At 39.1% G+C, this 25,801-nt stretch overlaps 2 protein-coding genes across 5 annotated transcripts in view; one reads left to right on the plus strand and one right to left on the minus strand.

The window, feature by feature from the left end:
• Positions 1-11,347, minus strand: part of Yme1l1 (YME1 like 1 ATPase) — a 32,958-nt gene extending 21,611 nt beyond the window's left edge. The window contains exons 1-4 of one of the 3 annotated variants that reach the window (XM_060387445.1): positions 11,185-11,347; positions 6,883-7,014; positions 4,588-4,750; positions 2,687-2,785 (exon numbers count right to left, since the gene is read on the minus strand). In XM_060387445.1, coding sequence (XP_060243428.1) covers positions 2,687-2,785; positions 4,588-4,750; positions 6,883-7,014; positions 11,185-11,199 — 409 coding nt within the window. In that variant the 5' untranslated portion in view covers positions 11,200-11,347. Of the gene's footprint in view, positions 1-2,686; positions 2,786-4,587; positions 4,751-6,882; positions 7,015-10,755; positions 11,037-11,184 lie in introns of those variants that run through there. The other 2 variants (XM_021654593.2, XM_021654592.2) reach the window with 2 other exon arrangements.
• Positions 11,348-11,407: 60 nt separating this feature from the next.
• Positions 11,408-25,801, plus strand: part of Mastl (microtubule associated serine/threonine kinase like) — a 38,317-nt gene continuing 23,923 nt past the window's right edge. For both annotated transcript variants that reach the window (XM_021654575.2, XM_021654576.2), the window contains exons 1-4: positions 11,408-11,746; positions 19,039-19,176; positions 23,982-24,121; positions 24,983-25,071. In XM_021654575.2, coding sequence (XP_021510250.1) covers positions 11,561-11,746; positions 19,039-19,176; positions 23,982-24,121; positions 24,983-25,071 — 553 coding nt within the window. In that variant the 5' untranslated portion in view covers positions 11,408-11,560. The remainder of the gene's footprint in view (positions 11,747-19,038; positions 19,177-23,981; positions 24,122-24,982; positions 25,072-25,801) is intronic.

Raw genomic sequence — 25,801 nt, forward strand, 5'->3', positions numbered from 1 at the left:
TCAGTAATGGCCATTTATAATTTTTTAGTTTACACTAAAGACTGTTTTGAGGGTGTTATATTTTTGTTTGGTTTTTGGTGCTAAAGGTTGAAGTCATACCTCAAGCATATTAAACATGTTCTCTAGGCTAAACTACAGCTCCCGAGCAATTTCACTGCCAAATATAATGGTACGATAAATTTTCACCTTTTTTCAACATATGAAGACTAAATTCCTAAGGGTGAAACTGTATTATGACATAAAGAAACTACTTTCTAAAAGGGTTTCTATGAAGATTTTTCATATGGATCTTCAAGGTCTCATCTGACTTCCCCCTAGATAATACTTGGAAAACTGACTGAAATTCTCAGTACTCAGGCATTCTTCAGCTGTCCTACTATATTCTAGTTCTACTGTTTGATAATCAACCTGACTTCAGAGTTGTAACACTGTTCAAACTCTAAAATTCAACCTTGTTTTTTTTTTTATTTTACATAAATTCTTAACATAGATATAATCTGCCTCTGTCTTCAGCACTAACCATTTCTTCAGAGGATTACTGGTGTTTGCTGAATTTGGTTCCTTCCTTTTCATGCTATAAGGATTCTCCCCAAATGTGGAGAGTCCCAGTATCCAATTCTTTCCATTTTAAGACAGTCTTGCTATGTAGCTCAGCTTTGTCCTGCCTTGCCTCTCAAGGGCTGGGATTATATCTGTGAAGCATCACAGATGGCTATTTCTATTTGTAAATAAGAATAGAGTGACCAGTACTGATAGCAAATGTTTCTGCAATACTAGCAAAGCAATAATATACTGAAACTCCAAACCACAAATTATGTGAATGAAGACAAGTGTATACAAGATTCAAAAACAAACTTGCCTTTCTTTGGCATCAATTCTTAAAACAAGAATCTCCAAAAATAGATTCCCCCAAACACATATACAAACACAGGGCTTATAAGGAAAGGCATTTGTTTCTAACTGTAGCCTAAAAGTTAACTCCTACAGATGCTTTAGGATTGGCCTATTCTTGGCAATCTTTCAAAAGTGCATTGCATCAACAATCCTGGACTAGTTAGTTTTGTAAATGTGACATAAACTAGGGTCATCTGGAAACACAGAACCTCAAATGAGGTAATGCCTTCCTAGGTCTGGCCTGGAGGCAAGCCTTTGAATATTGTCTTAATGACTGATGTGGGAGGGTCCAGCCCAAAAGGCAATGCTGCCACTATTGGGCAAGTGATACTGGGTTGCATGAAAAAGACAGCTGCGAAAGGATGGGACTTAAGTTTCTGCCTGCAGATGCTGGCTTCTGCTCTGACTTCCCCAGTGATGGACTATGATTAGGACCTCTGAGCCAAGTAAAATACTTCCTCCCCAGTTGCTTTGGCTAGCAGTTTTTTGTTTGTTTGTTTGACTGGTTGGTGGTATTTCAAGACAGGGTTTCTCTGAGTAGCCTTGGCTGTCCTGGACTCACTCTGTAGACCAGGCTGGCCTCAGAGATCTGCCTGCCTCTGCCTCCCCAACTGCTGAGATTAAAAGCTTTCACCACCACTGCCAGGCCTACCCAGTGTATTATCAGAGCAACAAAAGCCAAACTAAGACAAAACCCAAAGCCCATTCTTGTTGACTCCACGGTAAGTATTTTTCCCACGTTCTACTAGAAACAGAAGCATTTAAACCATTTATGATACTCTATCCCACTGGCTCTGAGTCTTCCCAATGCTACAATCCTTTAATACAGTTCCTCATGCTGCGGTAATCCCAAACATAAAATTATTTTGATTGCTACTTGTAAGAGTAATTTCGCTGTTATGAATTGCAATGTTAGTATCTGATATGCAGGACATCTGATATTCAAGCCATGAAAGGCTCGTTCACACCCGAAAGGTTCGCAACTCACATGTTGAGAAGCATTTTCTATCCTAAGCTGCATGGAAACAGCAATGTTACCAATTTGATATCACCTACCTTATAGCTTTAAAGTCCTCATATTTCTAAGAAATTAATGAAAGCACTCTGATGTTCTCCAATATTTTTTCACTTAAGTTTTTTCTGTCATTTCAATGGATTTTTGAATGTGAGGGTAAGTAAACAAATGTGCTTAGTCAATTATTTTGAAACAGGTATAGATGAATTGCCCAGGTCTGATTTACCTAAGTACTTAAAACTCACACACAGTTGAGCTTCTATTATTATTTTGTAGCTCAGAGTTTATAAAAAGGACTAGAGAGAGGGTTAAGTTACCAGCACAAGCTACTTTTCCAGAGGACGTGGGTTCAATTTCCACACCCACATGGTGGCTCACAGGCACCTGTAACTCCAGTTTTGAGGGCTCTGATGCCCTGTTCTGGCCTCAGAGGAAAGCAGGGACACAGGGTACACAGACATACAGGCAGGTGGAACATCTATCCACACACATAAAATAAATAATTTTTCCTCAAAAGTTTACAAAGAAAGCCAGGTACAATGGCACATACCTGTAACCTCCAACACGTAAGACTGAGGAAGACTACACATTCCAAGCCAGTCTAGCTAGCAGAGTGAAACCTTGGCATCAAAAAGTACAGAACTAACCAAATTAATAATTTTAATACTTTAAGCCCAGTATACTAGAAATATAGCTCAATCACCACCACTAAAAAAAAAAATGAGTCTTATTAAATATAACAACCACATTTTTAAAAGTAAATACAGTTGCTTGTACCTGGAAAATAATGAAGATCTGAACAAATGCTTCGAAGAGTTTTTGGATGTTGTTTGTACAAGCTAGAGGAACGTAGTATACTGAACATATCTAAGTGACCTGCAAGGAAATTGCAGGAAATTATTACCTAATTGTCAAGCCAAAAGGAAAAACACATAAAAATTGTACAAATTATAAATTTATAAATATTAGGAAAATCACAATGAGTTTCACATAGTATTTGTCTATAGTATAACTTTACTTTTAAAAAGACATCTGATGCACTAACATAGTTTACCGTTCCTCATTTTACTATCACTTATGGTAAATTAAATTACGATTTTTCTCTGGCATATGATTATAGCTGCCCAAGAAACTAAATTCAAATCAGCAGAAGTAAAAACAAGAAAAACAGCCTCTTTTATTATAAGGATAGCATGATAAAGAGCTGCTATTGCTTAAAGACCATTTCAAAGCTCTAATGATGTTGCAGAGGAGTAAAAACACAGCTTCTAATATGACTTAGAGGATCTAGAGTAAAGCCAGGTGTGTTGGTGAGTACCTTTAATTGCAAAGCTCTGGAGGCAGGGGCAAGTGAGTTCAAGGTCAACCTGGTCTACATAGTGAGTTCTAGGACAGCCAGGATTACTAAGACTACCTGTCTGAAAAATCAAAAAACAAAAACAAAAACGACAACAAAAAAGTATCTAGAGTTGCAAAGGATGAAACAGATTCCTTCAATAGCCAGGCTTGAAACTTTACAATGAATTACACACCCAGTTTCAAATCCTAAGGGACTATTACTTATTTGAATGCCTAATAAGACGTAAGGCATTTTAAAAAAAATTCCTAGGTGTCCAAATAAGAAACTTATTCCTTATATCTCTGCCTGCCCAAGTATAGAAAGTGCCTCATAGTATGAAAAATTTTTAATTGTAAAAATGCAGATTAGAAAAAAAATAAGTTATTAAAACATTAAAATAAATATGTACCCTTCCAAAGATTCCTATGGGCCGAACACGTTAGGAAGCCTAAAGGCAAGACACTGAGTCCTAGTCAAAGCCCTCGAACCTTTAGTGATTCTAGCTTTTGTCCTCACTCTTAGATACTTTCAGTCTTTTATTCTTGGAATCCTACAGTTTAAACTCATTTTTAAAATGTGTTCTTTCCATCGATATGAAGCAGGTATTTAGGTATTTTAAGAAGGCTCTAAGCTGAGTGGTTGTGGCGTATGGCTTTAATCCCAGCACTTGGGAGGCAGAGGCAGGCAGATCTCTAAGTTCAAAGCAAGCCTGGTCTAACAGAGTGAATTCCAGAACAGTCAGGGCTATACAAAGAAACATTTGAAAAACAAACAAACAACGGCTTACATATCACCTAGTTGAGTGACATAAAAACAGATAGATAGATAGATAAAATTTTTAAAAAGTCACATGTGGTACAGGCCTATAATCCCAGCTATGCAGGAGACTGAGGCAGGAAGACCACAAATTCAAGACCTGCTAGGGCTACAGAATGGACTCAAGGCCAGACTGGATAACTTGCCAAAACCCTTACTCAAAGTAAAATATAATAAAAGGGCTAAGAATATAACTCACTAGAAGATTACCTGCCTAGCATGAGTGATGCGAAGGGTTCAAACCCATCCCATGAATACCACTGAAAAGACACTCATGGACTAGAGATGTAGCTCAGTGGTAGAAGACTTGCATGAGCCAACCTAATGTAAGTATTACAGCAAACGAGTACACAGAAATTCTCGGTACTTTAAATTTTTCCATAAATCTAGTATTACAGCAATATGAAAAGTTATAATTTAAAAAAACTAAAAAAAAAACAGGCCCATAGTAAATGCTAACATACTGCATCCATTACAATAAAAAATGGCTTACTTTAATTAGAAAAGACAATAACTAACATACCATATTTATTTTCAAAGAAGGACTGTGCTGAGATATGAGATGTATGCCAATGGGAAGAAAATCTTTTGTCTTTATAAAATCCAGGAAGCAAATTTTCTACCAGTTTATCAATCTGTCCAATTTTCAATTCAGATAATCCAAGGTCTCTTAAATTAAGTACAGGCTATAAAAGACAAATCAGCCAAATTAACATTAACAAAATATTTAAAGGATACTTATCAAAAGCATAAGAGCTTTTTAATTCTTAAAAGTAATACAAACATTCTAATGGTTCTAGATTTATTAAAGTTAGTCATGAAGTTTGGGGGAAAAAATCCCTACTATGAAAAGAAATTTCTCATTACAACCAAAAGTACCAGTTAGTTAAGCATTATGAGTCACAATGAAATGAAAGGCTTTCCAGTGTTTTCCCTTTATATATATGTGTGTGTGTATATATATATATATATATATATATATATATATATATAGCATTGTAACCTGGTACCAACTTAACAATCATCTGTCATCTGTCTTTCATAAGTAATTATTTGCTGGGCGGAGTACAGTAAAACAGCCTTTGTAAAGACATCACATTGATAAAACTTTCATTGCAGTAGAATTGTTCTTTTTAATATTATTGTTATTAATCTCTTACTATGTTTGACTTATTGACTATACTTTATAGAATTTTCAGTAAAAAGGTTTTCTTAGACTGTATGATTGGAGAGAAAGGTCATCAGAGAGAAGAAAAGCAATGAAGTGCCTACAAATAGGAGCAAGAGCAACTGGGCAAATAGGGTAAAGTAAAGTACACAGATGACAAGACAAACTTTCCCTTTAATCAAAATGTTTTATCATGCCAGGCATGGTGGGGCACACATGCCATGTCAGCAAAAGGTCCCTGAGTTCAAGATCTTAATGTCCATGATGACCATCACCACCTAGCAAGCTTTAATATTCTTCCTCTATTGTCCTCTACCTGACACCGAAACTAAGAACATTTGTTATTTATAGGTTAAAAGGGCTTTTGAAAAACTACACAGTTTTTCTCCAATAAAAAATATACTCAGGGAGTCAGAGGCAGGCCAGCCTGGAGTTGAAGGCCAGCCTGGACTACACAGCAAGTTCCAAGTTAAAAAGGGCAACACAGAGAAACCTGGTCTCAAAAAATAAAAACAAAACAAAAAAATTTTTGAGCTTTTAACCATCTTGTTAAGAAACCTTATAAACAGAAAAGGTTCTTAAGATTCACAATCTTACTTGTACATCTCTGACTTTATGACATATAGTTTCCTAGCTTACAGATTTTACTTTCAAGTACATATACTCTAGCTATTTTTGTAGTTTTGTTTTTGAATTGGTTCCAAAAATAGAGTGCAGGGTAACCTCAAACTCTCAATCCTCTGGAGGGCTGAGATTCCAGGCTTGTCACCATGGCCATTCTAGTTGTTTAATTAATCTATAAGGCAGTAGACAATGATGGTAAGATGCTAACTTCCTTGAGACTTAGGTCATAACTGTCATCAACCTGTGAGTTCTCTGTCCCACTCGTCCCTAAGAAGCTACTGACAACTGATGATTGCTGTGAGAGGAGAATCATTCTCTAAGGGATACAGGCACTAGTACAGTGCCCATGATCCAGGAAGTAATCCACTACCCATACAAGTTAAACTCAGTGGTCACAAACAAACAACCAAGCTAAACCAACACAAAAACAAAGACATGAAAGGTGTGCTTGTTAGAAGAATTCAGTGGAAGAGGGACGAAAATGACAAAATACATTATATACGTATATGAAAATGCTAATTTTTTAATTTTTTTAAAGGGTCTGGAGAAACAGCTCAGCAGTCAGGAGCACTTTTTCTGCTGCTGCAAAGAACCAGAGTTCATTTCTGGCCATATGTTGATGACTCAAAATCATCTGTAACTGCAGTTCCACGGGGTCTAGTACCCTATTCTGACCTCTGTGGACACCAGAATGTAAGTGTTACAGACATGCATACAGGCAAACATTTATATACATAAAATAAAAATGAATTAACTAAAATAATTTTATAGACATTGTATTAAAAATCTGTTTGGTATGAACAAGGAATAATATGGGAGGTACATATCAAAAATGTCATATAAAATGTTTTAAAACAATAACCAAATAAACTCATACATATAACAAAACAACAGAAGCCTTCAATTACAAAGATTAAGATAAAAGCAGAAAGAACCGGTGCAAATGCCTAAATGACAATACTTGACCAAGTATGATTAAAATTCACAATATCAAAAGCTTCCTCATATAATTCAGATAACTATTACCTCACTACTGGAAGCTTCATGCTCAGGAACTGTATCTCGATGCTGTTTTTGAGAAACGGATGTATTGACAGAAACAGATATATTTTTTGGTGAATGGAAGGCATTGATGAGATGACTGAGAGGAACTGTAACCTAGAAAAAAGATAAAAAGTTCAAATTAAGGATCATGTTTTTAAAAAACAGAAACAAATTTTTTTTTTCTGGTCAGGATTTAGATCTATTAAAGTTAAACATCACCCAAGATGTCAAAATTATGGATAGTCTGGGCTGTATTTCTGTGATAGAACTCTTACTCAGTGCAAAGGATGATTTCGGTTTCAGCTCCAGCACCACACACACGAGCAACACATACACACATAGAGATTAGCATAGATATAAATACACATACACATGCAAAATAACAAAACAAAACAAAAGTAGACATTATCTGTCCATACTCATTTACTGCTAATAAGGAGAAAATGTTTGTTCTTTCATGATACTATTCTATAGATGCTAGAATCCAAGCATGGTACTGCTTGGTTTTTACCCCAGCATGGGAGAGGAAGACAAGGTAAATAGATATCTGTGATTTCAAGGTTAGCTTCGTCTACATAGAGTTCATGGCCAGCCAAGCGGACTACATAGTGACCCTGTCACAAAAATTAATTTGAAATATATATACTTTCTTTCATCCTCCACAGTCTACTTTCTAGGAATTTATTCTAAGAAAATAATTTGATAAATGCATGCACATTAATAAACAAACTTTTTCAACATAATTGTAAAATAAATGGAAAGCTGGAGAAAACTACCATTAGGAATGTGGCAAAATAAACGGCACTTTCACAGAATACTTCTGCAAAAAAAAGTCCATACCAAGAATTTTGTGATTTTGCAGTTCCTGCTGCCACCTTCTTGTTCTAAATCCCACCACCTATCTCCTGCTTCTGCCCTTCTCCAGCTGCAGCACATTCCCAGAACAAGATAAAATGATCATATTAAATTCAACATCTGTTAGATCACTCGTCTGCTAAAATCTAACACCTGAACAACTTGAAAACTCCACAGTTTGTTTTTTTAATTACTTCTTTTCATTACCTGGCCCTTTGTTCCCTAGAACAAACAGCTAGGGAACAGCTCAAAGAACATATGAAAACTCCTTATTTACCTTTACCAGTCTATATGAAGAAATAAAAAGAAGTATGTAGGGCAAGGCCTGGAATGAACATCTAGTGGAGGACAACCTCCATGAGTTACAACACCCTGCTGCATAGAAATTCACCGCCCAGCAGCTCAGTCGATTACTGCCTGCAGATGTGGGAACTACAGGAGGATGGAATTATCTGGTCTGACTAGTACCATTCTGAGGTTATTTGCAGACTTGTTACCTCATCAGGACAAACAGCTTTATCCCGTGGGGGCTTACGATTTATGACTAACTCAAGACATTCTAAGAATTTCACAGAAGCTTGCTACCAGGAAAACCAGACAAATTAAGTATTTCTTTTGTAATACCACATTACCCAACTAAAAGAAACTCCATATGGCAAGAATTTATTTCTATTTCAGTAGTCAATGTTGCATCCCAACACGACATATAGAGAGAGAGTGCTAAATAGGCATTTTTTTTGAGTGAATAAAATGCATTGTGATTATAAACCAAGTCTCATAATTTCACTAATTTAATCCCTATGACATTAAAATTAGCTGTTATACTTCTTGCTGTGACTTGATGCATATTCCCTTTAAAAATTATGCTGAATCAGTTTCCACTATAACAGCAGAAAGAGGTGGGAGACAAACTAGGAAGGATACACATTATTACAAGCTACATAGCTCCCTCTGTGCTACATAGGGAGATCCAGTTGTACGAAACCCACAACAAACAAGTATTTAGGCCATGGAATTCCTGTCCTTATGTCACCAGAGTGGGTCCTCTTTATTCTTCTACCATGTTATGTCTTCTACCCCAATTATTCATCATGCTTTCTTGATATAAATTAATTAATATTATATTCAACAGTCTATCAGACTGTTTCTTTTTTTTTTTTTTTTTTTTCAAATTACTAAAACTTCCCCAAACATTGTCCTGGAAAACATTTTCCTGTATCAAGTTGATCAAAACAAAAACATCACTTTCCACCATCTCCCACACTTATACCTAAGTGAAATTCTAAAATAATTCTAAATTCTAAAATTTCTTTTTTAGTTTTTCTGAGATAGGCTGGCTACCAGTTCCTATTCTTCTTGCCCCTCCTCCAAGTCTGGAATTAGAGATACCACCCTAGACATAGCTATTTCTTTTCCACAATTACTGAACACTATTTTATTGGGGCAGCAACCCTTTCCTGGGTTAGGGCAAGAGAATCTTTAATCCATTACAATTACACTTTTGTCCTCTCATATTCTCCAGACAGCAAGAAGCCAGAGCAAGGCTACAAATGAAAATCTCGTCACGGAAAAACAAACAACTCAAACTCTCTTAACACTCTTGAGGCCTCCCTCCCAACTTCATCTTTGACACCGCTGCCTTTAATCACTATGCTCTTACCACTAGCCTTACTTTTGTTCCTCACAGGACTTTTTACTTTTTTCTGTCTGCCTGAAATTCCTCTTTACTGTTCATCTTTACTTCCAATCACTAGTAAAAATACATATATGTTTTGTTCACTTGCTGCCTAAGCAATACCACTGAATCACAAAAAAAGGGGGATAGAAATTAAAGAGCAGCTATTATCTTTTTTCTTTTGAGACAAATTTTCACTATGTAACTTTGTCTGGAATATCTGCCTGTCTCTGCCTCCCAAATCATGGAATTAAAGACCTGCTCCAAGCCTGGCATGAATAATCCTACTCCTCCCCGACCCCCGCCTCCAACAAGGTTTCTCTATGTAACAACCCTAGTTGTACTAGATGGAACTCACTTTGTAGACCAGGCTGGCCTTGAACTCACAGAGATCTGCCTGCCTCTGCCTCCCTGAGAGCTGGGATTATAAGCATGCACCGCCCTGGCTTAATAATCATTTTCTTAAGAAGTTGAGCACACACCACTGGATGTGAAGGTGGTGAGAGCCTACGATCCCAGCACCTCAGAGGCAGGCTGATCTCAGGGATCGAGCAGCCAGGACTACAGTCAGAAAGGGTACACAGTGAGACCTTGCCTCAAAAATTAAAATTAAAGCCAGGCAAGGAGGCTCATGCTTTTAATCACAGCAGAAGCAAGGAGAATCTCTGTGAGTGCGAGACCAGCACTGGTCTACAAATGAAGTTCCATGACTGCAGGACTGTTACAGAGAGAAATTTTGTTTCAGAAAAGAAACACTCAATCTAATTAATTAATTAATTTTAAAGGCACAATCTGAACTTTTAAAAAACACTGCTATCATATTATACAAAAAAAATTAATGAATCAAGGAAAACATTAACACAATTTGGTAAGGACCCCAAAAATATAAAATTTAAATCAACTTTTAAAAAAGCAAGAATCTAATGACTCAAAAATGCACTCGAGTTAATTCTAGTCCAGAAAAAAAGAAATCATGCTGGCTATTCAAAGTACTGATGCATGTCTGAGCCAAACTCTGCTTGAAAGGAAACCCCTCACGTAAACTTCACAAACCCCCATCTCAGACTGTCCAACCCTAAACAATGCCCGGAATTCTCCTAACAGAAGTTCTGTGCAAGCCATCGGATGAGCTAGGATGCTCACACCGTGGTCAGTGTCAGGTTATCACACTCTCCGAACTGTCCCTTGAACTACTCTTCAGTCCGCGACTCTCGCTGAGGCCGTCGCTTCCCTCGCTAATCTGCTTCAGCAAAACCGACTCTACGACAGCATCCGGAAAACAGTCGCAAAAGGGCCGCAGGAACACAGCTGAACGCGGGGCTCACCTGGGGCTGCACCGTGCTCGACAGGGAAAACATCTCTGGGCCTCGGGACCTTACCCGCCAGCCGGAAGTGCTTGCTCTCTTCAGCTCAGAGGGAAGGGGCTGAGCCCTTTTATTTTCTCTTTATTTCCTCTCGCTTTTCTCCGGGTTTATGCCTTACTCCACCCAGAAGCAAAGAAATGGCTTCCCCTCCCTCCAGCTGCTACGACAGCATCTGCCCCGGAAGACCAGAGGCTAACGATTCAGTACTTCCGGAGCAAGGGACCCACGCTCAACCGACCCCCACGGCGGCGGCGCTCCGCCTCTTCCGGTCGTGGTTCACTTTGGGAGTTGTTTTTCCACTTTTTCCCCGCCCCACAATAAACTGGACTTCCGCTAGTCGCTCCTGGGCTGTTTCTGAGTTAGTACCGAGTCAGCGCGCTTCCCGCTCACCCAGGTTCTCCACATCCCGGGACTTCACTAGCTGCCACACCTCCTCCCTAGCCATGGCTTTACTCAACAGTCGCCTGGTTTTAGCTCTCGCGGAGGGAGGGAGGGAGGACCCCACCAGACTCAATCCACATTAAAGTCTCAGTAGTCGCCTCGCTCGTTGGCCGGCAACCAAGCCACGACGTCACACACCCGCGGCGGAGCGGGCCGAACCCGAACCCAGCCGAGCCCCGCGCAGGCCCCGCCCAGGCCCCGCCCCCCGAGGGCCGCCGGGCGGGCGCAGCCGCACCGTGACGTCACGGGAGGCGCCCGGCGTGGGCGGAACCTCCTTTTGAATCAGGTTGGCGGGAGCTGTGGCTGCTGTGCGCACGGAAGGGCTATGGAGTCCTCCGCCTCCGGGAGTGAGAAGAATGAAGGAGGCGCGGCGGCAGACGAGTGCGTGGAAAAGATCCCGGTACCCAGACCACCCTCCATTGAGGAGTTCACCATAGTGAAGCCTATTAGCCGTGGTGCATTCGGGAAAGTGTACCTGGGACAGAAAGGCGGCAAGTTGTACGCAGTGAAGGTAGGAAGTCTAGAAGGGAGAAGGTCTTAAGCGGTCCTCCGCTACGGACCATCTTTCTGCGTTGTCGAACAGGCTCTGGGGCTGCTGGAGCACTAGTCTGGAATGCACGGCTTGCAGACACCTGCACAGTCCTGCGTTCTGACTGTTGTGTTCGGGTGTCAGAGGTGGGCAGGTGGCTATCGTTTCCCTTGCCCTGCCCTTTTCTGTATCCTGAAAAATCACTAACCAGTGAAAATAGCAAAACTTATCCTACTTTGCCCTGGCCAGTGTTAACAAATGAGAAACCGAGGCAGAGACTTGAAGCCACCGCCATGATTCATGAGTCACTTTTCAAAATCCAAAAGGCCTTAAGTACTTGCTGGTTATGTTTTTGTTATTTGCTGTAACATTCAGAATAGCCGAAATCTTGCTATCACAAACAAGATTGGTTTGTAGACACCGATTTCAAATCCCACTCCAAAAAGCTGCATTATATTCAAATTTAAAAATTACTGTTGTGTACATTTTTTATTCCAGTATTGTTTTATGTATCATCTGGAGTTTTGTTTTACTAACGAGCTTCACCAAAATTAAGTTTGATCCTTTCATTAAGTTTGTAATAGTCACTTTCAGATGATATTTTAATCTCATCCATTTAATGTTAAATTAATAAGCAGGCTGGTTAAACCTCATTTTTGCTTTTCAAATTTTCCATAGTGACTTTAGATTGTAAGTGTATTTATAGAGCAAGTAGAAAGAAATGTGTGCTGAATATAGATGTGATCTTAAAAACAGTCAGTATGCACTCAACAGTGTTCTATCCACTCTCGGTTCTCAGATTACTCTCCCATTTCGGTAATGAGTAAAAATAACATAGGAAAGCAGGCTATCGACAGCTTCAAGTTCCTGGCACCCAGTTTTTGGTGAATGGCACGCACAGGTTGAACAGTGCTCTAACCTGCCTGAAGGCTGACCTCTTGTATTCCTTCTCTCCCTTTGCTAGCACCAACATCATCCCTACCCTTCTGCCTAGAAACTTGAGGCATTTTAACTTTTTTATATTTCATCCATATCACATATCCTTTATCTGTTCCTGACCTCCCTCTGGAAAACATTCTCTTTTTTCCCCCCCTATTGAACAAGTTCAGGCCCTCATTTCTCCCCCACTTATTCATACAAGTGCAGCTCAATGATGATTTTAGAAAATGAAATAGTTATGTAGCAATCATTGCAATCCAGTCTTAAGAAAAAGTCCAGAAAATGACCTTCTGCCTATCTATAGTGCCTCTTCCCTTAATTCATCAACAAATAACTACTAACTCTCCTCTCCTCTCTCCCTTCTCTCTCCCCTGAACAGTCCCAAATAGGCTCAGACTTGTAATGTAGCTGAGGATGGCTGGCCTTACACTACTGATACTCCTGACTATGTCTCCCAAATGCAGTGATTACAGACATGCCCTGTGCCCAGCAAACACTCTGTCTCTGCAAGGTTTCCTCCTTTGGTCTTTCTCATGAATGGAATCATTCAGTGGATGATCTTTTGCATGTTTGTTTGTTCGTTTTATCTTTTTTCATTTGCCCAGTGGTTTGAGGTTCATCAGGCCTTCATTTCCATACATAGTGGATTGAAATAGTCCCCTAAGTAGAGTCGTTATTTTTATTTTTAATCCATTCTTTAGGCTGTTCCATGCAGGCCCAAATAGACAGTCCTTTAAAAGTCAGTCATATTCCCAGTTTTTGGCCCTATATCTCTGCTTCATCTTTCAAATAACCCATGTCTCTTTCTCTCTCTCTCTCTCTCTCTCTCTCTCTCTCTCTCTCTCTCTCTCCTTTTTCTCTCTTTTGTTTGGTTTTGGTTTGTTTTTTTTGTTGTTTGTTTGGTTAGGTTTTTTTATTTTGTTGTTTTTGTTTTTTCAAGATAGTTTCTCTGCAGAGCTCCTGCTGTCCTGGACTTTGTAGACCAGTCTTTGAACTCACAATGATCTGCCTGCCTCTGCCTCCCAAGTACTGGCAGGCGTGTGCCACATAACCCATGTAATAACAGCATTCAGACAGCTGACTGGTTCCTCAAAAGCCATGACTTTATTTTCACACCTCAGAACTTAAGTTCATTCTGGTTTCTATTTAACTGCTTTTATTCTACCTTTCTCTGCTTTTCACCCATTGTTTTGTTTTGTGGTTTACCTGATTCCACTGAAACCTTCTCTGATCTTCCAAACTCAACGCATTGAAATTGTTACTTACTTTTATATATTGCCAAAATATTTGCTTTTCCTTTTATAACACCTCAAACAGTCACTAACTGTTGATATGAAAACATCAATTAATCTGTCTAGTAAATATTTTGGGGTCTGTGGCATAGTGGTCCCCTTGGCAGGGCATCACTTTATGAGCCTCATAAGCTAATCTGGTGAGGTGACAGGAAGAATCATGCTATAGGCTTGCTTTGTTAATCTCTCTAAGTGCTGGGAAAGAGAGACATGGGGCCTTACCCATTAATTAGGTCAGTGCTCTGCCACCCACCGATCTACATCCTTAGCCTTCCCCTTGGCTTTCTTAAGGAAGTAAAGCTAGAATTCATCATGCATTAATCATTTTATTAAATACTTAATGAGTATAATAGTATTGTAATAGTAATAAGCATTGACCCCAGTATTTTTTAACTTTTTAATGATCTCTGAGAGTTCAACATTGTGTACCCCAAACCCACTCATTTCCCTGTCCCTTCATACTCACCCTTCACCCTTCGCCATTACAACCACCCACCACAAAAACATCTCATTGTGGAAGCTGGAGTGTGTCACAGTATGTACCACAGTATATCCTTTTGTCCAGACTTCTTTTCTTGCAGTACCACCAAGACAAGCTCTCCAGCACTGCCCCAGCTAGCTCATCCAATGCCGAAGCGATCAAGGGGGCAGAGCCAGTTCTCTCACTCTCATGTCCTCTGGGCCACCTCATATGTGCCCATGACACCAGGGCCAGCTCAATTGTGCTGCCCAGGTGAGATGCAGGGCCTGCTCTTCTGAGTGCTGCAGCTAGTGAGGGCCGGGGCCAGCTCTATTACCTATCATAGCTGGAAAGGGGTGAGGGGGAAGAATTCCAGGATTTTTAAAAATATATTTTCACTAATTCTTTGAGAATTATATGGTCCCAGTGTTCATTTAATGCTCCAGTTTTAACATATAGTTTTGCTTCTAGACCAATTTCCCTGAAACATAAAATAGGTGTAAACTGGCCAGATGTGATGGCACACACCTGTACTGCCAACAGCTGAGAGATGGAGGTAGGCAAATTGGGAGTTCAAGGGCTCCTCGCCTATATAGTAAATTCAAAGCCAGCCTAAGATACATAACGATAGGGATATACCTAAGATTTTTCTGTAAGGCAGCATTTGAGAATATTTCAGAATTTTGTTTTATTTTGTGGGGTTTTTTTGTTTTGTTTTGTTTTTTAGAGTTTTGCTCTGTGGTCCACCTTGGCCCAGCCTCCCAAATGCTTGTATTACAGGCATGTGCCACTGTGACCAGTTCTCATCATTCATGAGAAAAACAGACATCCAGCATTTTTTTTTTTAATTTAGCTTTATTTTATGTGTATGAGCATTTTGGCTGAATACATATATGTGGACCATGTACATGTCTGGTACCTAGGGATGCTCTGAGAGGATATTGGGTTCCCTGGAACTAGAGTTACAGATGGCTATAAGACACCATGTGAGTGCTGGGAACCAAGTTTAAGTCCTCCATAAGAGCAACAAGTTCTTTTAACCATTCAGCAGTCTGAATCCATCCCCCATTTTTTTAAAATTTTTTAATGTTTATTTTTAATTACACTTTATTTACTTTGTATCCCCCCCCTCTAGTTCCCTCCCTCCTCCCCTCCCAATTCCTCCCTTCCTCCGCTTCTCCACTCATGCCCCTCCCCATGTCTACTGGTAGGGGAGGCTTTCTTTTTCTTCCTTCTGATCCTAGTCTATCAGGTCTCATCAGGAGTGGCTGCATTGTCTTCCTCTGTGGCCTAGTAAGGCTGCACCCCCCTTAGGGGGAGGTGATCAAAGAGCAGGCCAATCAGTTCATTTCAGAGACAGTCCCTGTTCCCATTACTATGGAACTCACTTGGACACTGAACTACCATGGGCTACATCTGTGCAGGGGTTCTTGGTTATCTCCATGCATGGTACTTGGTTGGAGTATGAGTCTCTGGAAAGACCCCTGTGTTCAAATTTTTTGGTCTGTTGCTCTCCTTGTGGACCTCCTATTTTCTCCAAATCTTACTATTTCCACTTCTTTCATAAGATTCCCTGCATTCTGCCCAAAGTTTGGCCATAAGTCTCAACATCTGCTTTAATAGTCTGCAGGGCAGAGCATGTCAGAGGCCCTCCGTGGGAGGCTCCTAACTTATTTGTTTTCTTCTTCTTCTGATGTCCATCCTCTTTGCCTTTCAGGATGGGGATTGAGCATTTTAGCCAGAGTCCTCCCTCTAGATCAGTTTCTTTAGGTGTACAAATTTTAGTAGGTTTATCCTGTATTACATGTCTATATGAGTGAGTACATACCGTGTACGTCTTTCTGCTTCTGGGATAGCTCACTCAGCATGATCCATTCCAGTTCCCACCATTTACCTGCAAATTTCATGATTTCCTTGTTTTTCATTGCTGAGTAATATTCCATTGTGTAGATGTACCACAATTTCTGCATCCATTCTTCAGTTGAGGGGCACCTGGTTGTTTCCACCTTCTGGCTATTACAAATAAAGCTGCTACAAACATGGTTAAGCAAATGTCCTTATTGTGTACTTGAGCATCTTTTGGATATATGCCTAGGAGTGGTATAGCTGGATCTTGAGGAAGTGCTATTCCTAGTTGTCTGAGAAAGTGCCAGATTGATTTCCAGAGTGGTTGTACAAGTTTACATTCCCAGCAGCAGTGGAGGAGGGTTCCCCTTTCTCCACAACCTCTCCAGCATGTGTTGTCATTTGAGTTTTTGATCTTGGCCATTCTGATGGGTGTAAGGTGAAATCTCAGGGTCATCAAAAAAATAATCTATGTATATGTATATGAGTGTGTGCACATATGTGGATGCCTGGGGAGGTCAAGATATAAGATATGATGTGACTGCTTGGAGCTGGAGTCACAGGCAGGTATTAACCTCCTGACATAGATACATAGAGTTGAACTGGGATCTTCTGGGAGAGTAATACACAGCCTTAAGCACTGAACCATCTTTCCAGCCCCCAATATTTTTATTCTATTCCTCCTCTTCCTCCTCATTAAAGAATGAGAAGCTACAATAGAGGGATCTCTAATTGTGAAGAAACACATGAAGTGTTCCTCATTTTTAATCATTAGGGAAATACAAATCCATCTTATACCTGTCTGAATGGCTAAGATCAAAATTCAAGAACATACTGGTAAGGTTGTGGAGAAAGGGAACGGAACACTCTTCCATTGCTGGTTGGAGTGAAAATTTTTACAACTACTGTGGAAATCAATCTGGCAGTTTCTCAGAAAATTGGGAATAGATCTACCTCAAGACCCAGCTAAACCACTCCTGGGCATATACCCAAAAGATTCTCCACCATACCACAAGGACACTCGCTCAGTTATGTTCATAGCAGCTTTATATGCAATAGCCAAAAACTGGAAACAACTCATATGTCCCTCAACCAAAGAATGGATAAAGAAAATGTGGTACATTTACACAATAGACTACTACTCAGCTATTAAAAAAACGAGGACATCTTGAAATTTACAGGAAAATGGATGGATGTAGAAAATAAACATCCTGAGTGAGGTAACCCAAACCCAAAAAGACATGCATGGTATGTACTCACTTATAAGTGGATATTAGCCATAAAGTACAGGATAACCATGCTACAATCCATAAAAAAGCTAAGTTACAAGGAGGGCCCAAGAGAGGATGCTTGAATCTCACTCAGAAGAAGAAATAAAATAGGCACTGAAGGTGGATGGAGGGAGGGACCTGAGGAGGATTCCGGGATAATGATTATGACTAGGGAGGGTGGGAGAGATAGGGCTTGGTGAGAAAATAGAAATCAAAGGTGGAGGCATCTTTGCAATTTGTGAGAGACCTGGGATAGGGGAGGCCCCAGGAAGTGTGTGGGTCACCCTAGCTAAGACTCCTAGCAGCAGGAGATATGGAGCTACCTCCTGTAGCCAGGCAGGACTTCCAGTGGAAAGATAAGAACACCAACCCACCCACAAAACCTTTACTCTGATATTTGTCCTGCTCACAAGATGTGCAGGGAGAAGGGTGGAGTAAAGATTAAGGGAATGGCCAGCCAAAGACTGATCCTATTTGATACCCACACTGTGGAAGAAAACCAATTTCTGACACTATTAATGTTACTCTGCTATGCTTGTAGACAGGAGCCTAGCATAACTCCTCTGAGAGGCTTCACCTAGCAGCTGATGGAAACAGATGTAGAGACCCCCATCAAACTTTGTCTAAAGTTTGGGGAGTCACGTGGAAGAGTTGGAAGAACGAGGAAGCCATAGGGGTCAAGGACTCCACAAGAAGACCTATGGAATCAACTAACCTGGGTGTATGGGGTCCCACCGAGATCAACCAAAGAGCATACCTGGACTGGTCCTAGGCCCCCTGAACATATGTAGCGGATGTGTAGCTTGGTCTTTATGTGGGTCCCCCTACAACTGCAGCAGGGTCCCTCTCTGACTCTAATGCCTCCCTTTGGATCCCTTTCCCCTAACTTGGCTGCCTTGTCTCACCTCAGTGAGAGAGGATGCACCTCGTTCTGCAGCAACTTATTGTGCCAAGGCAGGTTGGCACCTATGGGGGGCCTCCCCTTTCTCTGACAAGAAGAAGAGGGGAGAATGGGGGAAAGGGGTGTGGGAGGGGGGTGGCTGTAATCAGGATGTAAAGTGAATAAAATAAATTTTAAAAAATGACAAGGTAAAATGTATAAGTGTATGTATACATATAAACATATTCCTGTTCATGTAACCAGCTTCCTGGTTATTGGATGGGCTTATTAGGGACATTGTTATCTTTTGACTTTGTCATAGTAAAGCTTTCCTACAAGCATACAGATGACTCAGGTACTTAATTTCTTTCCTTTCTCTAGTACATGGTACTTCTGCCATTTAGTCCCAAGACAAACAATGCTATCTTGAAAACAATGTTTTCTAATTTGTTTGTTTCACCATCTAAGCTATTTTCCTGGCAGTCTCCTGATATCTGTGTATTTTCTCTTTTTTGGAGTTTTTATGATGGCAACTTTGAAACTTCTGAAGAGTGTAAATGTGTCTCTTGTCGTGTTCTCTATTATAGGTTGTCAGAAAAGCGGACATGATCAATAAAAACATGACTCATCAGGTACAAGCTGAGAGAGATGCACTGGCACTAAGCAAAAGCCCTTTCGTTGTGCACCTGTATTACTCACTGCAATCAGCCAGCAATGTCTACTTGGTACGTAAACAGCTTCTAGATTAGGTCAGCAGTTGCTGAACCCAGTGATCTGTGAACATAGTATTTGTGTTTACATTTTGCACCTGAATTCCTGCTTTGGTACTTAATGACCTTGACCAACTTACATGTTGCTTTAATGAGAAAAAGAACCAATAAGATATATTTGTATATATGTAAAGACACAGCAAGATTCATATTAAGGAATTCTATTATTTAACTCTTAGAAGGTGGAAATCTAAGCTACAAGGTAGATTGTTACTCTAGAGACTGTACTCTAGGTAGATCGTTACTCTAGATATTAATGCTGCCATTTCTGCAACTCTTCTGAAGGCATGCTTCCTTTTACTTTGAGGATTTTTAGTCTTTTCTCTGGGTAACAGCTGATTGTTTGAGCGCTATTATAGCGAATAATGTGCTTTATCAAAAATCTACTGATTTAGATGTTAACCTCATCTAAATACCTTATCAAATGATACTTGGTCTAAAAACTGGTCTGCTACCTGATGGTTTAGTTCATTTCCAATCTTTAGTAAACCTTCAAGTATGTTTAGACTACCGTTCCATGTGGTACAAAGATCTTAGATCTATCTTTGTACAAAAATCTAAGAAGTTTTGGAAAAGAAGAGCATAGTGCTGAGCACTGTTTTTTGTTGTTGTTGTTTTGGGGGTTTTTTTTGTTTGTTTTTTTTTGTTGTTGTTGTTGTTGTTTTATTGCATCAAGTGGAATTTATAAACAAGGCAATTTTATTTTTTAACAAGCTATATTTCAGATGAATGGTGTATGGGATCATATAGTGAGTCCTACCTATTTCCTGTAATGGTAGCAACATCTTTTTGACAACATAGAATTCCAGTATTTGGTCATGAATTTGACCATTTCTTTGGTGTTTATATTGTTGGTGAAATTGTTTCAGGTTTTTGTTTGGTTCTATTTTCTTTAGTCAGGTGAATTTCCATACTGGGTTGTAATGAACTCCTCTGATGAAGCTGACACATGGTGACTCTAGGGAACTAATTTTGGTGTGAGGATACAAGTTTTATCTGGGGATTTACCTCCAAAGCAAAGTTATAAGCTATGCACAATAGCACAGGTCTATAATAACAGCACTTGGAAGGCAGAAGCAGGAAGAATGCAAGTTCTAGTCCAGCCTGAGTTATATAGAAGACCCTACATTGAAAAAAAGAAAAGAAAGAAAAAAGAAATCAACAAGGTTAAAGAGAGTATCTTTGGAAAGGTCATAAAACAGTGTAAAATAACACTGTTCTTTGGGTGATTCACTATAAGAAAATGAATACCAAATATAAGAGAAACTGATTTCCATCTTCTAAGGTCTAGTCCCCAGCACCAAAAACTGGGTGTGGTGGTAGACATGTTAATCCCAGCACTGAGGAGATAGAGGCAGGAGGGTTAGGAGTTTGAGATCATGCTCAGCTACAAGTTTGAGGCCGCCCTGTAGACAGAGGTTCTGCTTTAAAAATATAGGGTTAGGGAGGGGGGACTTTTAAACACTAGTTTTTGGAACTGGGATGGCTCAGGGAGTAACAGTTCTTGCTGCACACCCATAAGGACCTTAATTCAAATTCCCAGAGCCCATATAAAAATCTGAGTGTGATCACAGATGCCCCAGGAATACTAGTGCTATAAGGGTCACAAAAACACAAAATCACTGGTTTGCTGCTTACAGTAGCTCCAGAATAGTGAGAGACCTTGTCACAGAAGATAAAGACAGTGATAGAATAGTATTCCTGATGTCTTCTGTCCCCTATTACACACATGACCACCACACAACACCAAGAAAAGACTTTTCTGCTAAATGAAAATTGCAGTGAAATTGGAATTTCAGTCAGTTGGCAAAGTTTATTGGAACCTAATCACACCCTTGTATTTATGTTGCCTGCATCTTTGTCAGTGACACAGTGGCAGAGTGACATAGTTGGAATAGAATCCCACAGAGCCTAAAGTTTATTATCTTGCTCTTCACAGAATAAAAAGTAATATCCTTGAATACTATGTCCAAAGGTAGAAAAGTTGTCTTGTTGTTGGCCTGGACTCATTGTTTCCAGGATGTTGGCATCTTGCTCCAAGAGTTGAAAAAACACACAAATAGTCTAGAAGCAGATTTTATTCAAAGGCACAGTGAGTGTGCAGTTCAGATAGCCAAACAGGAATAGCAGACTGAGAAGTGTATTCCAAAGCACCTGGTTACTGCCAGGGTCCTTAGAAAGCAGAGAAGTTGATTGTTAAGGGAGAAATATGGGTAGTTTTCTGTTTGATTGATAAGTTTGGGTTATATAAACTTTTGTCCACCGTGCATGTTCTTTCCTAAGATGTACCTGATTTTACTTACTTACATGCCCTATTATGCATGGCCATATGATCATAAATAGGGTTTTGGTTTTGGTTTTTTTTTTTTTTTAAGAACATAGATTGTCTCACTGCACCAGTGTAGACCTGACTGGTCCACTACCTCTGATTTCAGAATATGTTTCAAGATGTGTTCAGCCACAAAGGAAGGACAGCTAGGGCGGAATAGGTCAGGGTGAACCAATAGCTTTGTTTGGTGAGGGGATGTCCATGTAGCTAGATGCAGACAGGGCTCAAGCCAGACAGCATCATGGGTTAGCAAGCTATTTCACGCTTGCCTGCCTCCACTTAATCCTTTCATTCTTCCCAAGGCTCCAGATGCTTTTACAGCATCCTATTTTACATGTATGTGTGTAAAGACCATGAACATGACTCTAGTATTGACCCTGATTTAACTCCTTGATATCTAATAACATTGAGGCCTATTACAACAGTAAGTGAGTGGTAGGTGTGATTGCTCATCATGGGGCTTTCTGTTTTTATTCTAGAATTGTTGTAATAATTAGATAATAATTGTAATAATTCTTTTGTTTGTTTTTGGTTTATTTTTTATATGTAGTACTAAGGCCCAAACCAAATGCCCTACACATGGTAGGGAAGAATCCTGTCACTGAGCTATATCTCCAGTTCTATCCTCATTTATTTTAGACATTTGATAATAGTGTCTTACCAACATATCTAACTTCATAACTGGTTTAGATCCTCAGATCTTGGGTATTCAAAATTTGGTCCACAGACAAACGGTGGCAAGACTTGGGTTTTATTACTGATCCAGAGGCATGAAGATACAGCTCAGTGGTAGAGTGTGTGTATACCAACAAGATCCTAGAATCAGTCCCCAGGTTTTGGGGAGCAGGGAACAACTCTCAAACTCCTCTGTAGATGCCTCTTTTGAGACCATCACCGAAAAGGAGAGCATCAGTTTCATACTTCTGCCAAATAGTCATACCATGGAATCATGAGGAAATAATCAAATAACCTCAAGTTAAAAAAAAAAAGTCTTTTTGTAAGTAAGCCTGTTTTCTTCAAGACTGTATTGTGAAAGATGAACATACATACACTGGACATTGGCTGCACATTAAAAGAATGGAGAGATGTAACAGAAAGCCTTGTTTTGTGTGTTGTGAATGGGGTCTGAAGAGAGAAGCTATAAAGGACAACACTGAGATGATCATAGAAATATAAATATATGCTACATATTAGAATCTTATTGCCCTGTACTTGCACAGTAATTGTTCAGCAACTCGTTTGAAGTTTATGGCAGTCAGCTGTCATAGAATAAGCCTGCAATCAGTACTTGAGAAGTAAAGGCAGGAGGGCTGCAAGTCCTAGGCCAGCCAGGTGCACAGAGGACTAACCTGTCTCAAAACAAGACAAAAACTTCAGGGTAACAGTTCACTAACTTTTAGACTTTCATTATCAAATTATCCAGAAAAAATAAAATAAATAATAAAATAAAATAAAAATAACACTAGCCAGGTGTGTACTTGTGATTACAGCAATAAAGGAAGTCAAGGCAAAAGGGTGTGTGAAACCCAGGAGTTCCAAGACTAGCCTGAACAGCATATTAAGACTCCATCTCAAAATAATAATAATAATAAAATTACATATTAATACCAAGTTTACTGAAATTAATGTATTTTTAAAATTAAAAAGTTTAAATAGGAGTATATTTATATAAAATGATTAATTTATTAGCATGTAGATGTTAATATGTGTCTTAGGAATTCTAGTGCTGTAATGAAACACCATAACCAAAAGCAACTTGGAGAGGAAAGGGTCCTGAGTTACAGTCCACTGAAGAAAGCTGGAACCTGGAGGCAGGAGCTGATGCAGAGGCTATGGTGGGTGCTACTTACTGGCTTGCTCCCCGTGGCTTGCTCAGCCTGACTTCTTATAGAAGCCAGGACCACCAGCCCAAGGATAGCACCACCCACAATGGACTAGGCCCTTCCATATCAATCACTAATTCAGAAAATACCTTATAAGTTCGCCTACAGCCCAGTCTTATAAGGCATTTTCTCAAATTTCCCAACTCTCAGATGTCTCTAGCTTATGTCAAGTTGGCATAAAAACTAGCTAGCATACTACGTAATATTACTATTAAAAATATGTGTAAAGAAGAAACAACCAGATCTGGCCCGTGCTACAACATTGTGAACTGAGATTTGGCAAATGAGAAATAGTTCCGATAATCTTAGAACTTTTATGTAATTGATTTTTGTTCACACTGAGCAGCTTAATTTTTCAGCAGAAAAAAAAAATATGATGATGCATGTGTATGATCCCAGTACTTGGAAAGCTAGGCAGAGAAATAGGAAGCTCAGGCCTGTGAATGATAACAAAATGTTTCATTATGGAACTGTTCTAAAAAAATAAAACTGTAATGTGTAAACACTATCTATTTCAAGTATATTATTTTTAAATTCTCTTCTGCTAGGTAATGGAATATCTTATTGGTGGAGATGTCAAGTCTCTCCTACATATATATGGTTATTTTGATGAAGAGATGGCTATAAAATATATTTCTGAAGTAGCACTGGCCTTAGACTACCTGCATAGACATGGAGTCATCCATAGGTAACACTGACTTTTCTGTGAATCATGACTTAAATGTATTGTGCTTCAATCTATGATGTATGCACAAACTACTTGCTTGTGTTTCTAGTTTACCTACAGCTCAGTTGCAATATACAATGGAAGACTACATTAGCTCTTCTTTAATATCCCTATTTTGTTAATGGCTGTTTTGAGCATAAATATGACATTTTAAGGTGAAAATTATTAATTTCTTTCTACCCCCATACCATCATACAACAGTGATAGACTTTGTGGTCTCCACTGAAGGGCAGACCTTTCATGTCTTTAGAAGGAGATTAAGTGACTCCGCTATGTTAAAGTTTCAACATATCTTGCTTTAGAGAAGTGGATATAAATTTGAATTGGCAGGAGGATAAGATATCCAGAAATAATGCCAAATAGAATCTACTATTGAATCATATAAATTTTTGTATATTCTAATATGTAATAGATGTTTTTTAGAGAGGTTTTCTATTCTTTTCTGAGCCACTCATGAGTACTTTTATTTTAAAGGAAATAAATAGTTGCCTCTTATATTTCCCCCCACCCTCACTGGTATTTTTTTCCCTTTTAGAAAATGTTTTATTAATTAAATCATAACTAATTATATAATTCCTTTCCTCTCTTTCCTATATCCAATGCTTCCCATACTTCCTGCTCCATCTCAAACCCTTAGCCTCTTTAAAAATATACATGTATATACATACATATATACATAAAAATGTTAACACAAGCTGCTTTGTCTACTTAGTGTTGCTTGTATGTATGTGTCTTTAGGGGTGAATAAACACATAAGCCTCCCTGGTATTTTAACATCAAAACTACTTTTTAAAAATATCTATTTGCCTTTTGTATGTTCAGGGATTTGAAACCAGACAATATGCTTATTTCCAATGAGGGTCATATTAAGCTGACAGATTTTGGCCTTTCCAAAATTACTCTGAATAGAGGTAAGAATAATAGCAGGTAAGTACCTTTTAAAAAGCCCAACAAACTTTGAGACTCTGTCTCATTAACTTCTTTTTTTTTATACTAGATAAAATGTGATGGCTATTTATTCTGAGGTATGCTAGAAATTAGCATGAAAGGTTTTTTGGTTTTTTTGGTTTTTTGGTTTGTTTGTTTCCCATTTGGAGGCTTGGGGCTCCATGGTTAAGAGCACTTGAATGCTCTTCCAGAGGTTGTGAGTTCAATTCCCCAGCAACTACATGCTGGCTCACAACCATCTATAATGGGCTCTGATTCCCCATTCTAATGTGTATGAAGAATAAAATACATAAATAAATCCTTTAAAAAATAAATTTTAAACAGGAGACTTGCTGTATGGTGGCAGAATGTTTGCTTAACTAGATCCAATCTTAGCATCAAAAGCAGAAAAAATCGATAGGTGATTGATAAATAGATAAATAGACAGACAGACAGACAAAATAATAATCATTGGAACTTAGGAGGTCCTTAAAACTCCTAGATCTTTAAAAATGGAACTGACAGCTACTATTCTCTTTATCCCTGCTGAAACAGGATGTACAATTAAGCATAAACAAAATGATTAACTTGTAATATGATCCAGAGTTGATTCCTAAAACACACAAATACAGCTTGCTACCACCAAGACCTTAATAGATACCATTCATTCATATATATGTAGAAATAAGTTCATTTCTGAGTAGTAATTTTTAA

This window comes from Meriones unguiculatus, chromosome 7 (genome assembly GCF_030254825.1).
Source record: "Meriones unguiculatus strain TT.TT164.6M chromosome 7, Bangor_MerUng_6.1, whole genome shotgun sequence".
Lineage (NCBI taxonomy): Eukaryota > Metazoa > Chordata > Mammalia > Rodentia > Muridae > Meriones > Meriones unguiculatus.